This window comes from Octodon degus, unplaced genomic scaffold (genome assembly GCF_000260255.1).
Source record: "Octodon degus isolate 3935 unplaced genomic scaffold, OctDeg1.0 scaffold00079, whole genome shotgun sequence".
NCBI lineage: Eukaryota > Metazoa > Chordata > Mammalia > Rodentia > Octodontidae > Octodon > Octodon degus.
The window spans coordinates 7,827,482-7,842,081 of NW_004524655.1; the positions used below are offsets into that span (position 1 = coordinate 7,827,482).

The window sequence follows — 14,600 nt, forward strand, 5'->3', positions numbered from 1 at the left end:
CGGAACTTTTGCCAGTGTGAAGGAAAATAAAAAAGAACTTAAATAAAAAAAAAAAAACAAACATTATTTCAGGAAAGCACTGCTGCCCCAGAGGTTATTAAAGACCATCCCTAATTTTGAAAAAAATTGAAGTATTTATTTATTTAGTTGCTACAGGGTCTCACTATGCAGCTCAGACTCATAGTGTTCCTCCAATCTCAGCCTCTCCAGCTCTGGGATTATAGGCGTGTGCTACCACATTGGTTTAGGTGGCCGGCTCAGTGTGGGGCCAGCACGGCATGCAGTACCTGGTATCAAGCCAAGGTTCTTGTGCTTGCTAGGCAGGCACTTAGAAAGTTGAGCTATCTGTCCAGCCCAACCACCCCTAATTTTATAAGTATTCTCACACATGACAAGTACAACACTCTGAGAGGATTTTTTGGTGGTACTGGAGATTAAACCTAGCACATTTGCACTGAGCCACACTCCCCTTTTTATTTGGAGACAGTGTCTCCCTTGTTGCCTAGGCTAACTTGCTAGCCTGCCTCAGCCTCACAGAGTACTGGGATTATATGGGTGCATCACCATATGTAGTGAGCCACATTAGTTTTATATTCTTTTTTTAAAAAAAAAATCTATGAAAAAAAAAGAGGATATCAAGTCTGCATCTTATACAGCAATTAACCCCTAGGAAGAATGTATGCAGTGTGTTAATTACTGAAACTGTCCTACTGATTTGATTTGAAACTGTCTCATTGCTATTTGTTTATCAATAAAATTATGGGAAAAAAAGAAAAAAAATCTATGCACCAATGCTTTATTTGGAATGCTTTAGTCATTAAAATATCTTACACAAATTCCTATGTTATTTAAACATCTACCTACTTTTATATATGGGCTTTTGGCTGAGGATGGCCTTTATGATCTCATAATTTTGGCATCCAAATCATATTAAATATGCTGCTGCTAAAAGGACTTGTTTTGTTTAATATGCCTTGCTACACTGATCATTGTAATGACCACAGACACATTTTGCTAAGGGAAAGGAACATCATTTAGACCTGATGATCATTTAGGCCAGAATCTTAAACTCACAGTCTTAGCTGCTTTGGTTTTGTTGTTTTGGTTTTCTGAGATAGGATCTCTGTAGTTGGCATTGAATCACTTTGTAACCCACATTGGCCTTGAGCTCACAGATTCTCTTGCCTCAGCCTTGGAAGTGCTGGGGTTAGAGGTGTGTGCCAGCACATCCAGCTTCTTAGCTGTTTTTGAAAAGGTTTAAAAAGTAGATGAAAAAAGCTCTTGTTCTGTCCCTGACTACTCAAAAGCCAACAGCCACAAAAATGGCAGTGATGCATACCTGTAATCCCTATGCTGAAGGAGGGTGAGACAGAATTACATGTTTGAATCCTGCCTCACCAACTTAGCAAAACCCTATCTTAAAATAAAAAATTAAGAAGGGTTGAGGATATAGCTCAGTTGTAGAGCACTCCCTACTCTGTTCAATCCCTAGTACTGCAGGAGACAAAACACCAGTTTTCACACTGCATAACACTGAGAAAAGCATACCAAAGGGGGCTGGAGAGATGGCTCAGTGGTCTAAAGCACCTACTTGGAACAAGCTTGGCAAAGCACAGGGACCGCAGTTCGATCCCCCAGCACCACATGCCAGCCAGCCGCGCCTCCTGGCCAGCCAGCCGCGCCCCCTGGTGGGCTGAGCTGAATAAAAATGTTAAAAAAAAAAAAGCATACCAAAGACTTAAGTGGCTCAGGTGTTAAAATGAATCATATAAGGGCAGGCTTAGGCAAGCGCAAGGATCAGGGTTCTATCCCTGGCACCACATGCAGCGCCTACCCCGCCCTGAGCCTGCTGAGCTGGAGACCCAGTCCAGGCGTAGTGTTGCACGCCTGTAATCAGCACTAGGAAGGCTAAAAACAGGAGGGCCACTACGAGTCCGAGCTGCAGAGTGAGACCTTGTATCAAACACATTAAAAAAAAAAAAATTAAAATGAGTCATGTGATCCAAGTGAAAACCCTTTAACACCCCACATGTCAAGAGCTTGAACTTCCCCAGCCTGTGCAGTCAGGTGCTCGCTCTCTGCCTCATCACCATCACAGCCCCCTTCCTCTCAAAAGGAGCTGTTGTCCTAGCAGCTATGACACTCCCTGCCTTTCCTCTCTATGGTATTCATCAGGGGTGCATCTCCAAACACTATTAATTTAGTCTTACCAATTTAAAACCTCTGATATGTCCTCTTTAAGTTTCCCTAAGTTCCTTTTCCATCCTTTTCTTTTTTTACAATGTTCTGGATCTTGGCCTGTTTTGTCAGCTGTCTGTACCCCTTGATGTGTCCACTGTGCTGTCTGCCTGAGTTTCCTGCAAACTGACAGTGGAACCCAAGGTGTGGTGAGATTCAGCTTCCATCTCTTGGACAAGACTGTTGCTAATATTAGGCTCTTCCATCAGGTGTTTGTTTTCTGTGCAGATACTGGTGCTTAATGTCCAGATCTGGTAATTCATTAGGAGTGAAAAATGATATTAAATTATCGATAGATTAATTGGTACTGAGAATTAAACCCAGTGCCTTCACGCTGAGCTAAATGCCACTTTTTCTTTTTTTTTTTTTTAAACAGGGTCTTGCTAAGTCATTAGTTGCTCAGGCTGGACTTTGTAATTCCTGCTTCAGCCTCTAGAGTGCTGGGATTACAAACACTTGCTTAAAGTCTTTAATTTTGTTTTTAATTTTTTATCTGGCATTATTTTATAAGATGATATTCACTTTTGCTTACTATTAAAAAGGATAAATACTTGATTCCTTCCTTTTACTTACCCAGTTCTTAAGATAATAAAATGTCCTCAGAAAGTGACCAGTTAGTCTCATCTTTCATTTTGATCTTCTGACGTTGAACATGATTGATAGGTAAGTTTTAACCCATTACATTTCTCAAAGCACAGATTGCCAGTGAGAGCCTCATAAAGATTCCTTCGTCCTTTTGAAATGAACCTGTAGTCTGTGTTGTCTGATACATGAGGGTGTTTCAGGCTTGCCCTGGGGTCTTTGAAAAATAGTATTTCTAGATCATAGTCTGGGTGATAAGTGTCAACTTCATTGTGTGTGTGTTTGGAGAAAGGTTCTCATTATGTAGTCCAGGCTAGTGTAAAATTTAGAACTTACTGCAGTCCTCCTACCTCAGCCTCCTGGGTGCTAGGGTCATGATACACCACCACATCTGGCTGTGGTGTATATTTTTAATGATCAAGTAAAGGGGTTAGAGAAAGTAGATGAAGAGGGGTTAGAGAAAGTAGATGAAGTGTGACTGAAAAATATGGTGAACATTTTAAATTAGAGAATTTGTTAGGTCACCTTTCTTTTTTTCATTTTGGGTTTTTTTGAGATAGAGTTTCACTGTGTAGTTCAGGCTGACCTTGAGCTCACTGTGTAGCCTAGGATGCTCCAACTTGCAGTGATCCTCCTGCTTCAGCCTCCTGAGTGCTGGAATTACAGGCAGGCATCACCATGCTTGGCTGGAATTCATTATGGTAAATTACACATTACCATGAATCCCTCAGAATACAACCCTTCCTTTGGACCCATGTATCCTTATATTCTTGACACTTTCTGAAGCAGTTTTAGAAGTCTTTAAATCACTTGTAGATTACTTATCCTTAATACCAGATTCTATACTGAATTGTTTAGGGAATAATGACAAGATTTTTAAAAATGTGCATTTGTGCATGCCTGTAACACCAGCACTCAGGAGGCTGATGCAGGAGGAGTGCCTGGGCTACAAAAGGCCAGGTTGAACTACTAAGTGAGACCCTGTCTCATAAAAAAGAAAAAAGAAAAGAAACTTTGTTCAGCACACATGCAAATTTTTCCCTTAAATTTTAATCAGTTGTTGATTGAGGCATTAGAGCTGGAACCTGAGTATAGAGGGCCAGCTAGGTACTGTTTGATTTTTCTTTTGACAAGTGTTACTGTTAAAGCCAAATAGTAATCTAATTTTCTTTCCCTTCTAATTATATATAATGCTGTACACTCTGACAGTTTTTGTTATTTTTAAAACGTAGTTGATTTTATCAGAATGTTATTGGCCTTTTTGACTTGATACTCCTCGGTATATGATGTGCTCTTTCAATAAATAGACACAAATTTGGGAACAGGAACAATGCCCCCTCAGCAGTGGTGGATCTTTGGTCCTGATATCTTCCACCAGCCTGGCCAGGGCTCCCTTGGCTTCCAGGCTGACCCACATGAAGGCAGTTGTAGTGTGGATCTTCTTATGGACCAGACAGTGCAGTCTGGCCTTCTCCTTGATAAAGTACTAGGGATACACCCATCTTACAATGCAAGCCAGACAGGAAGACAAACCAAACCAGTGGGATCCTCATCATGTGTGATCACACTGGCCACGCCTTGTTTTCTACCACGGTGGTGGCACTGTTAACCTGTGCTGAAACAATGGGTGATTTCTTAGTAGAGATGTCCTTTTTACTGGCAGCTTGCTTTTTAGCCCAAGCCACGTCTCTCTTGCTTCTCTTATTTGTCTTTATTCGCTTACTATGTCTGGTCTTGGGGTCAACTTAAGTAAGCAGTTAGGTAGCTTTTGGCAGATTAGGCCGAGTACACTGGTTTATCTTAGGTGGCTCTTCTGGTTGATGATAGAGAATGGCCCTTTGCTGCTGCAGCCATGTGTAGCAGGGCCATTTGACACAATGGGGGAGATCCCTTTGGGGCTGGATGTCCTGTCCAATGCCAAAATTCTTCAATGGGGGATTTACCTCATTGGCTACCTCCTTCTTCATGACAGGGAAGGCTGGGGCTACCTTCTTGCCCTTGGCCTTTCATTTCCACATCTCAGGCAGCTGGAGGAGAGAGTTGTACATTATTGTGTTTATTTGCTTTTATATTCTTTCTTGGTTAGTCTTCTTTTCTTAAAGCAATTTTATTTCTAATATTGTCTTGATTTCTGTCACTCCACTTTTTAATTTAAATTCTGACTTTTGATATTTCATGTCTTTATTAATATCCACTATCTCATTTTGGATAGTATATTATAATTTCTCTAAAAGTCTCTAGTATTTTTGTATTCTTTGTAAGGATGTTATTTTTTGTCTTCCTTTTCTTTAGTCATTTTGGGTTTGTTTTTTTTTTTTAAGTTGAATTTATTAGGGAAATATGAGAGGCACAGACAGACCAAGTGACAGAAAAAAAACTCTGAAAATGTCCCTTCAAGCCAAAGGAGGACTGACTTGGACCTCTCCAAAATAAAGTGGAAAGTCAGCAACATTCTCTGGCAGCCATTGAGTGGGTCTGAGCGACTCAGCCAGGACACCAACACCACACCCCACCTTCACTGAGACTAGGTACAGACAAAGGCAGAATGATGGGAGCTTAAGGAAAGTCTGAGAGTGGGACGGGCACCTTCACAGAGGCCAGGCTCTGGGCTCTGAACACCTGAGATACACTGAGTGACTCCATGCCTTCCTGGAAGGCAGATGCCTAAGCTGTTTCCAGGAGACTCCTGGACATATCACTGTGCCACGCCACACCACACTCTCAGGTGTATGTGGCAGAGTACAAAGGTTGGGCCTTTGGAAAAAGAAAAACAAAAAAAGCCCTGTTGCCCTTGAAAGAGGAGAAGCTGGGGCTGCTGGACCTTCTCCACGTGGCCTGTGTTCTGTAAAGCGCATCCCAGCAGCAGGTGGCGCAGCTCTGGGTGAGAGTCTCATCTTTTCTCAGCCGCGCTTCAGTGTTCTCTATCCTCTGCTCCAGCGCTGTCAGTTTCTTGTTCAGGGCTGTGATCTTGAACAGCAGGACAGGACATATTGAATGAATTGAGAAAGTCTGTGATTTTCTTGATGCTGCTTGTGATGAGCTCAGTGTATTTCCGGTTCTCCCAGTTCTGGTGAATCTTCCACTGCACAGGATCTTCTTGTCCAGCCATGGCGGCCACCTGAAAAGGAGTAACTGCCTGGGATTTTATTTTTTTAATTGGCTTATTTTTCTGTAAATTTAACTTTTCCAAAGTTATCAGAAGGTAGCTTGGTTCAGATAATTATTCTGACTACCCACATGGTAATGAGGTGGTGTTCAGGAGTATGCCAGCTTGCTTTCTGGATTCTCTGTCCTGCTTTTCTCGTTCCTCTCCTTTTATTCCTACCCTGTTCAGACTTGATTCCAGGGGGTTTCTCCTCAGTGTGTGGCCATCCTGAAAGAGCCCTCCCTGGCTGGTCTTTACTGGTTCTAGTGTGCACCTGCTCCTATAGACTATATGGCATCCTCTACTCGGTGGCTGTGCAAAGCACAGAGCCCTTCCTAGTTTGCATCGCTGGTTTCAGACTGGCCTGTTGGTCTCAGGTCTGACAGGTAACTTCATGCACACCCTGATCTGATAACTTCCAGGTCATATGGCCCTTGGTGGCTCGCCTACACTTATATTTTGGAGTCATCACCTAGTTTTTTTCTGCTCTTATTGTTGTTCATTTTGAGATGGGTCTTGTGTAGCTCAAGTTTAGCCTGACCTCAAACTCTTGACTATCCTGCCTCAGCCTCCCAAGTGCTGGGATTCTAGGAGTGTGCCACCATGCCTAGTTTATGACCTAGGTTTGAGTAAATACTATCTCTGAAGGTTTTGTTTTGTTACATGCTGTTGTTTTTATGGAGAGACTTGGTAAAATCTGAAAATTATGTTGCCAGTGAGGCTGCCATCTTTCCAGGATCCACTCATTACCTTTTATGGGTATTGCCAAGTAAACATTGCATAAATTAAACAATGCTTTGGGATAAATCTTCCTAATTTTTTAAACCCTTAAGTATAGAACTATTATCTAAATCACTTTTAATCACATAATGTCCCCCAAATCATGCATTATTATTGGTGTAATTGAAGCTTTTATAGCTTTGCAGCTGAAATGAAATTTTAAAGAAATGCTTGATCTTCTCCTGTTTCTTAACACCTTATTTTCCACTTTGCTCTCCCAAAAGTAAAAGAACACTATAAAATAGATCAAGTGATTTCAAGTAATACTGCACCCTTTTTAAGCAGAAAAGCTCTCCGTAGTTTCTGAAGCACATACTGTTGGTAGTGAGTGATTCTCGAGCTACAAATGGTGACGAATGGTAAAGAGCGTAACTAGGGCTTGTTCCAGGTGAGGAAGCCACAGAGAGAAGGTGGGAGTGCAGTCAGCCGGGCAGGTGCTCTCAGATTGTAAGGCTTACTGAGAAGATCAAAAGGAAGGTATTTATGTTTAGGTTATTTTTTGTAATGAGTGTGAATGGGTGCCTGTTCATGGTACAATTCACTGATAGCAAGAATACCTTTAACAGACATTTGATAGGAATTGCAGTGAAGCTAGTTTATCAAATGAACTGTGAAAAGATAAAATTAATTTTAAGAACTGCTTTTGGAATTACAGAGCCCATTAAGCCCCAAACTTGTAAGCATTGTTATGTGAGCAATGATAAAGTGATAGTGATATTACTGTAATTGTAGATCTAGAAGAGGGAAGGCCAGCCAGCCTTGATGAGGGTTTTTCCGTCCTTTAAAGGTGGCTGCCTTCGGGGCTGGAGAGATGGCTCAGTGGTCTAAAGCACCTACTTAGAACAAGCTTGGCAAAGCACAGGGACCGCGGTTCAATCCCCCAGCACCACATGCCAGCCAGCCCCCCCCCCTGGTGGGCTGAGCTGCCCACACACACACCTCTCTCTCTCTCTCTCTCTCTCTCTCTCTCTCTCTAATAAATAAAAAAAAAAAAGGTGGCTGCCTTAAGCAGGCTTAATGTAACTTATATTGACATTGTTTACCTTTGTGACTACTCTGAAGCAGTATTTGATGTCCACAGACAGCAATTATGTAAACCTTCCTCCCAAAAAGTACACTTTGCTTCTGGATTTTCCAAATTTTGGTACTGTGAAATCTTCAACAATATCTTTGTATAGAGAGTTCTCAAGATTGTGGCTTCTAATTATTTTAACTTGAGAAATTTTAACTCCAAGAAAATGATAGCACTTTAAATAATACAAAGAGTAGCCAAGTAATGTGTAGTGAATGTTGTGGACTGCCATCATTTGTAGGGAAGTAATCAAACACAAAGGCAGGGGTGGCTAATTTAGAGCACGGGATCATGTGTTTCTTCCAAAGTCGGAGAGATGGGAAGATCTTGTAAGCATGAGTCTTACCATCTTCATTTCTGTATCCTGAATGGTCCCAGATTACTAAGTTTACCCTTCCTCTCAAATCAATTATATTCTCCTACAGAGATCAACAAATATAACCTCTCTTACTCATTTTTGTTTTTGTCCTATATTTTCTCAATAAGCACATGTCTCAAAATAGAAATGGAAGTGGTATTGTGGTTCCTCTTAGTCATATAGCAGCAGGACTTCATATTTGCATTGTGTACAGATTGGATGTGGATCATTTACCAGTGGGCATTGTGACTATGACACATCAGAACCCAGAACTTGGTCCCTGGGTGATTAAGATAGGAAAGCAGGCTCTAAAACACTTTGTGCATGCTTTCAATTTGTGCTGATTAAAAAATAAAACCATTAAACTTACTGTGCTTTACTACTTGGAAGGACTGTTTCTTACTGTTCCTTAGCTTGTTAGAGCTGTCCTTTTTCCAGTTTCACATGTGACAAGGATGCCAGTGGTACAGTAGTTGAGAACATGTGCTTGAAGTTGTTTTTTTCCAAAACCTTGATGGGTTTTCAGTGATTGATTCACTTTTTCATCTGGAAGCCCTTGGGACTGATTGTGTTTTTGTCCTTTCTTTCAAAACAAAACAGAACATTGCCATAGTAATGTGTTGTCCAAATAGAAAATTTCAAGAACACAAACAGCAGTATTTTTTAAGTGGGAGGAGCAGTGCTGTACTTAGATGCCCACTCTGAACATGGTAGAGTTTTTGTGCCTGTTTTCCTCCCTGAACATGGTGTATTTTTCAGGAAGCTAATTGGTATTAGAGTACAAGTCTGCAACCACAGAGCAGAGAAAAGCTCATAGGACTGTGCAGAGATTTGGTTTGTCCTCACTATGCTAATTGGCCTGGGCATAAGCTAGAGCTTTCACACATAAGATATCTTGGATGTAAATTAGTACTAATTAGTTGAGCGCAGTGTGGAATTAATTTGAAGACAAGGCTTATTGCAAGAGATGCTGATGTTCAGACCTAACAGTATGTGCAGGGTCATCATGGTCATAATAACAACAAAAAGAGTAATCATGAGCACAGAATAGACACTTCTTTGGCTAGACATTGTTTCAAGCCTTTATGTGTGTGCTTGTAATTAGCCCTTGCAACAGCACAGTTAAAAGCAGGAGTATGACCCAGCATAATTTAGAAACAGTGCTCACAGAGTGACAGTTTCTCATCAAGGCTGCTAAGGGGCACATCCACAACCTGACCTTTCCAGCTCCAAAGTCTGTGCCACTTCCTCTTGGTAGTATTTCCCACTAGAGCAGTGATGTACAACATGTTTTAGCTCATTTGGCCTTTCCAATAACTCCTCTGCAAGACAGTTGTTGCTGTCCCTAGTATCAAACAAGGAAGTGGAAGACCCCAGAAGTGCAGCCCTTTTTAATGCTAACATGGCTGATTATGTCCCAGCTCTAACAGGAGCTTGAATCTTGTGGTACCCAGGCCATTGTTCCAGAATAAGTATAACACCAGATATGTACTGTGCCATTTTCTGCTCTTTGTTGACCTTCGGCTACAGGAGACAAGACCTTCAGTCTACTGGGACAGGTCATTACCCAGAAGTAGCGCACAACCCTAAAAAAGACAGCCAGGTAGAAACAGGCCTGTGAGCGTCAGCCAGAGGATGTAAGCACTTAGGGTGAAAAGTTTTACAGTTCTTTTTCCCATAGTCCACAGTGGGGAACACCACCTTTATTTCACCAGCAGACCCTAGGGTTCTGTTGTCTTTTTGTTGTTTCACAGACTTCCCTGGTCATGTCCTTGTGTACTTCCAGTCCCCAAGCCTACAGCTTTGTTTTGCCTCTGCTGTCTTTTCCCTGTTGACCCTTCAGCAAGCCTTGTTGAAGAATTGTTTAGGGGCTGTACACACTTTTTAGAAAATTGCTTTCTTCATTTGTGCTGTTATTTTGAAGTGGGTTGCTTGATTTTCTTCTTTCCTGTCCCTTAACTCTTCCTTCTTAGAGGTCATCTCTCCTCATGGAACCTACCTGCCTGCACCACACTTGGTCAACAAGAAAGTAACTGGTGACACTTGATTTGCATTCAGCACTCAGCTAACATGGGCCCCGCTTAGGTTACACTTTATGGTCTCACAGTTGATTAATATAAGAAATGACATTAGATAATGATTATTGGGTGTCTGCCTCATCATTGGCAATGTTCTAAATGTGTTAGATTTGTGTTACTACATTAATCCTCAACCACGCCACTGAGGATAAGTTCATTATTCTTTCCACTGTAGAGATGGGAAAATTTTAGGCCCAGAAAGGTTACATGAATTGGCCAAGGTTACACTGCTAATACATTGCAGACTGAGGCTTTATACCCAGTCTGGGCAGAGCCCATCTTAGTCTACATTTGGAAGTGCTAGTTGGTGTAAGGCTGTGTTCTAGGGCTTTAGTAACTCAATCCATTTAGCAACCTAGCTGGGACTTAGGTTTTAGTCACTTTTTTGCTCAGAATCATCACAGTCAGTTGCCCAGGCAGGATTTGAACCAGGTATCTCCTGTCTGTAGGACATACTCTTAACTATTCACACCACTCCTATTTGCTGCCTTTACTTTTCAATGTAGTGGAAGCCTTCTGCTTTCTGTTAGACCACTAACTCCTTCAGAGCAGGGTCTTTGTTTAGTCACCTATTGTCAAACTGCCTTATAGGGGCTACTCAGTAAATGTGTTGCCTGAATATGTAACAAAGGCAGTAAGTGTCTTCATAAACCTAGTAGAAGAAACCATTACATCTGCAGAAAATATGATAAAGAATAATTTGTTCTTATTTTAAAATTATATAATAAACATTTTCTCTACCATTAAAATTTTCTATCTGAAAGTAATAAATGGCTAGAAGAGAAGCTAGAGAAAGGAAAAAGTGAGGCCTGTTATGAGTTGTTTCTGCTCTCAGATTTAAGGACAGAAAGGTTGATTATAACCAGAGCTTCCATCACTTCACACCTCCTTAAGAACTTGGAAAGTTTATGCAATACTTAGTCCCTGGTCAAAGTTAGGCATCGGGCTTGTGGTCTTTGAAAGTCCCAGCATCCCATGGTTAGGGTGCCATCTGGAGGTGGAAGGTGGTATTTTTTGAGTTCTGAGCCTGGGTCATCTTGCAAAATACATTTCCTGTTGAGTCACTGAAGTCCCATTTCAAAGTTGTTCATCTTCCGACTTCATGCTTTGATCAAATTAGTTGCCATTGTTTTCTCTTCAAAATTTCAGTTATGCTTTATATTTAAATAGTCAAGTTCAGTTCAGGGCTGTTTTGCTAATCATAAACCCTTGACTAAAAACAATGCATGTGATAAAAGCAGATAGATTGTGCTGAAGGGTAAGCAGTTGTCCACACTCTTGGGGGTGGGTAGAGACATGGTTCACAGTGTGCCCTGCAGGAAGGGTCTGGGTCTGGGTGAGGGATAAACAGAGGCAGGAAAGTTGTCCTTTTGCCTCTGTGCTTGCTCACACCTGCCTTATATAAAATTTGTGGTGGTTCCAGGGCAGTCAGGTGAAGTCTGGACTTGGGCCCTCAAAAGCCAAGTTTACTTTGCCCTGATTTGCATCAGAGGATATATTTAGCGTGAGTAGAACAATGAGCTCATCACTCAGCTCATGGTTTTTTCCCCACTCTTCAGACTGCAGACTTTTTGTTCTCATTTTTCACAGGACACCACAACAGCTGAACCTTAAATATTGTTCCAAGTCCAGAGCTCTGCTCACCACTAAGCAACTGAACACAGTTGTTTCTCTCCTTTTTGAAAGACCCCACAAAGGGAAATTATGTTTCTTACTTGTTCTACTGTTGAAGTATTTTTAACTGACAGGTTTAATTTTTTCTTTTTTTGTGGCCAGCTCAGCCCACTCTTGGAGGCAGGGCTGGTGCGGCAGGCAGGGCTGGTGCGGCATATGGTACAGGATTGAACCATTGAACCGCTGTCCCTGAGCTTGCCTAAGCAGGCACTTTAGTCCACTGAGCTATCTTGTCCACTCAAGTTTAATTTTTTTTTGTAAAGTAATTTCTTAAAATCCTTTGGTGATGGTCAATTTGCTTATTTTAATCCTCATGTATGAGACTAATCTTGTTAAGCCTCAGCCTTTTCACAAACTTAAATATTATTTAATACCTGGTGGGAAGGGTTGCTGCAGTTCAGCTCACTTGTAACTCAGTCCTCTTCTCAAAGGGTGTCTGCTTCTCAGCCTTGAAACTATGGTTTGCCATTATTGAGTAGACACCCTTTTTCTTTCTTCTTGGATACTTTCTCCTCTTCTTTCCCTGGGGCCAGTCCTGTCCTACTTATGATGTGTTGACTCTTCCATTTGTCCTTATTCCTCAAGAGCATTTTTTAAAAACAACTTTACTGACATATAATTCATGCAGAATCACCCATTTAAATTTACAATTCACAGATATTTAGAATATTCACAGATAAGTACAACCATCACAATAACTTTTGAATATTTTTACCATTTCTAAAAGAAGCCTTAAGCTGGGTGTCGTTTCCTATGCTTGTAATCCTAGCACTTGGGAGGCCAAGGCAGGAGTGTCACTAGTTCAAGGTCAGCCTGAACTACACAGTGAAACCCTGCCTGGAAAAAGCCTAAAATGAATGAATAAATTAATGAAACTTTACATCCTTTCCCTGTCACCTCTTCCTCTGCTGTCCAACGAGGAGCGACCACTGCTCTCCTTGACTCTGTTTTTCCCTATTCCAGACATTTTCATACATAGAATCCTATGTAATGTGTAGCCTTTTGCATCTGATTTCTTCCACTTAGCCCACTTTCAGGGTTCACTTATGTTGTAGCGTGTACCAGTGCTTCATTCTTTGTGGATCAATAATACTACACTGTACAAGCATGTCATTTTGTTTAGCCACTTAGCCATAGATGGACACTTGAGTTGGTTTTAACCTTTTGGCTGTTGTGAATTACACTTCTGTGAGAGCATTCTTGGTGCCTTTTCCTTTTTTCTTTTTTCTAGTTTTTTGAGGTAGAGTCTGGCTGTGCAGTTTAGGCTGACCTTGAACTCACTGTATAGCTGAGGCTGGCCTCTAAAAGTCATTGTGATCCTCCTGCTTCAGTCTCCTGAGTGCTAGGATTACAGGCATGCACCACCAGTCCTGGCCTTTATGTAAATTTTTGTGTGACATTCGTTTTCATTCCTCTTAGTATATCCCTAAGAATAGAATTTCTGGGTCATTTGATAACTACATGATTAATCATTTGAGGAACAGCCAGACTGTATCCCAGTGTGGCTAGGATAGTAACCCACCATCTATATACGAAGGCTCTGATTTCTTTACCTCTATGCCAACTGTTGTTACCTGTCTTTTTGTTTCTGTCCATGTTAGGGTATGTAAAGTGACTTACTAATGTCAGTCATCTTCACTGGAGATTGAACCCAGGGCCTTTGCACTGAGCTGCATTCCCAGCTCTTTGTTTTTTATTTGAGGTAGAGTTTGCTAAATTGCCCAGATTAGGGTTAAATTTATGATCTTCTTGCCCAGTCTTCCAGAGTGCTAGGATTGAAAATGTTCACCACCATGCCTAGTGCCTAGTGCCTCATTGATACTCTGATCTTTGATATTCTGGTTTATTTATTTATTTATTTGGTGCAGAGTCTTGCTATGCAGGTCAGACTCGAAGTGATGTACCTGTTTCAGCCACTCAAGCACTGGGATTATAGGCGTGTACCACCCACTCAGTTTCAAGGCTGGCATGGCATTCCCAGAGTTCCAGGGCCAGCATGGCATGCAGTACTGGGGATTGAACTTGGGTCCTTGTACTTGCCAGTCAGGCGCTTGGACCTCCAAGCTGTATCCCTAGTGCTCATGCTACATTTTGCTGTGCAGCTATTTCATAATGAAATGTGAAGTGTTTTTCACTAAATATCATTGTATGCTCTGGTTAGGCAGAGCAAGTCTTCAAACTAAATGGTCATAGCAAACATGACAGTGAAAGGTAATAGGTTTCATATGGATCATCTTCCTTCTTTTCCTAGGTTTGGCAGATTCCAGAAAATGGACTCACCCTTTCCCTGACTGAACCTGTGGTGATCTTAGAAGGCCATTCAAAGAGAGTCGGTATCGTGGCCTGGCATCCAACAGCACGCAATGTACTTCTTAGTGCAGGTAGTAGCTCCAGAGGCCCTCGTTGCCCCTGGCTTTTACTTCTCTGGGCTCTTCATCTGGAAGGGAACAACAAATGCATTTCATATGTATGTTCTGCAGCTTTGTTCATTTATGTGATGCTGGGAATCAAAACCAGGGAGAGCTTCCACACAAGTGCTCTATTGTTGAGCTACATCCTGAGCAATACTGTTGTAGTCCTGAAAAGAGTATTAGGAAACCATGGTGATTTGCACTTTCAAAAATACGGAGATGACTTCTTTATATGTGGCCTGCCTTTTTTTTTTTTTTTTTA

The 14,600-nt window shown here is 41.5% G+C and overlaps 1 protein-coding gene and 1 pseudogene across 2 annotated transcripts in view; one reads left to right on the plus strand and one right to left on the minus strand.

Annotated features, from left to right (window-relative positions):
* Positions 1–14,600, plus strand: part of Coro1c (coronin 1C) — an 87,806-nt gene that overhangs the window by 59,321 nt on the left and 13,885 nt on the right. For both annotated transcript variants that reach the window (XM_023720924.1, XM_023720925.1), the window contains exon 4: positions 14,179–14,308. In XM_023720924.1, coding sequence (XP_023576692.1) covers positions 14,179–14,308 — 130 coding nt within the window. The remainder of the gene's footprint in view (positions 1–14,178; positions 14,309–14,600) is intronic.
* LOC105742861 lies at positions 5,542–5,929 on the minus strand (annotated as a pseudogene).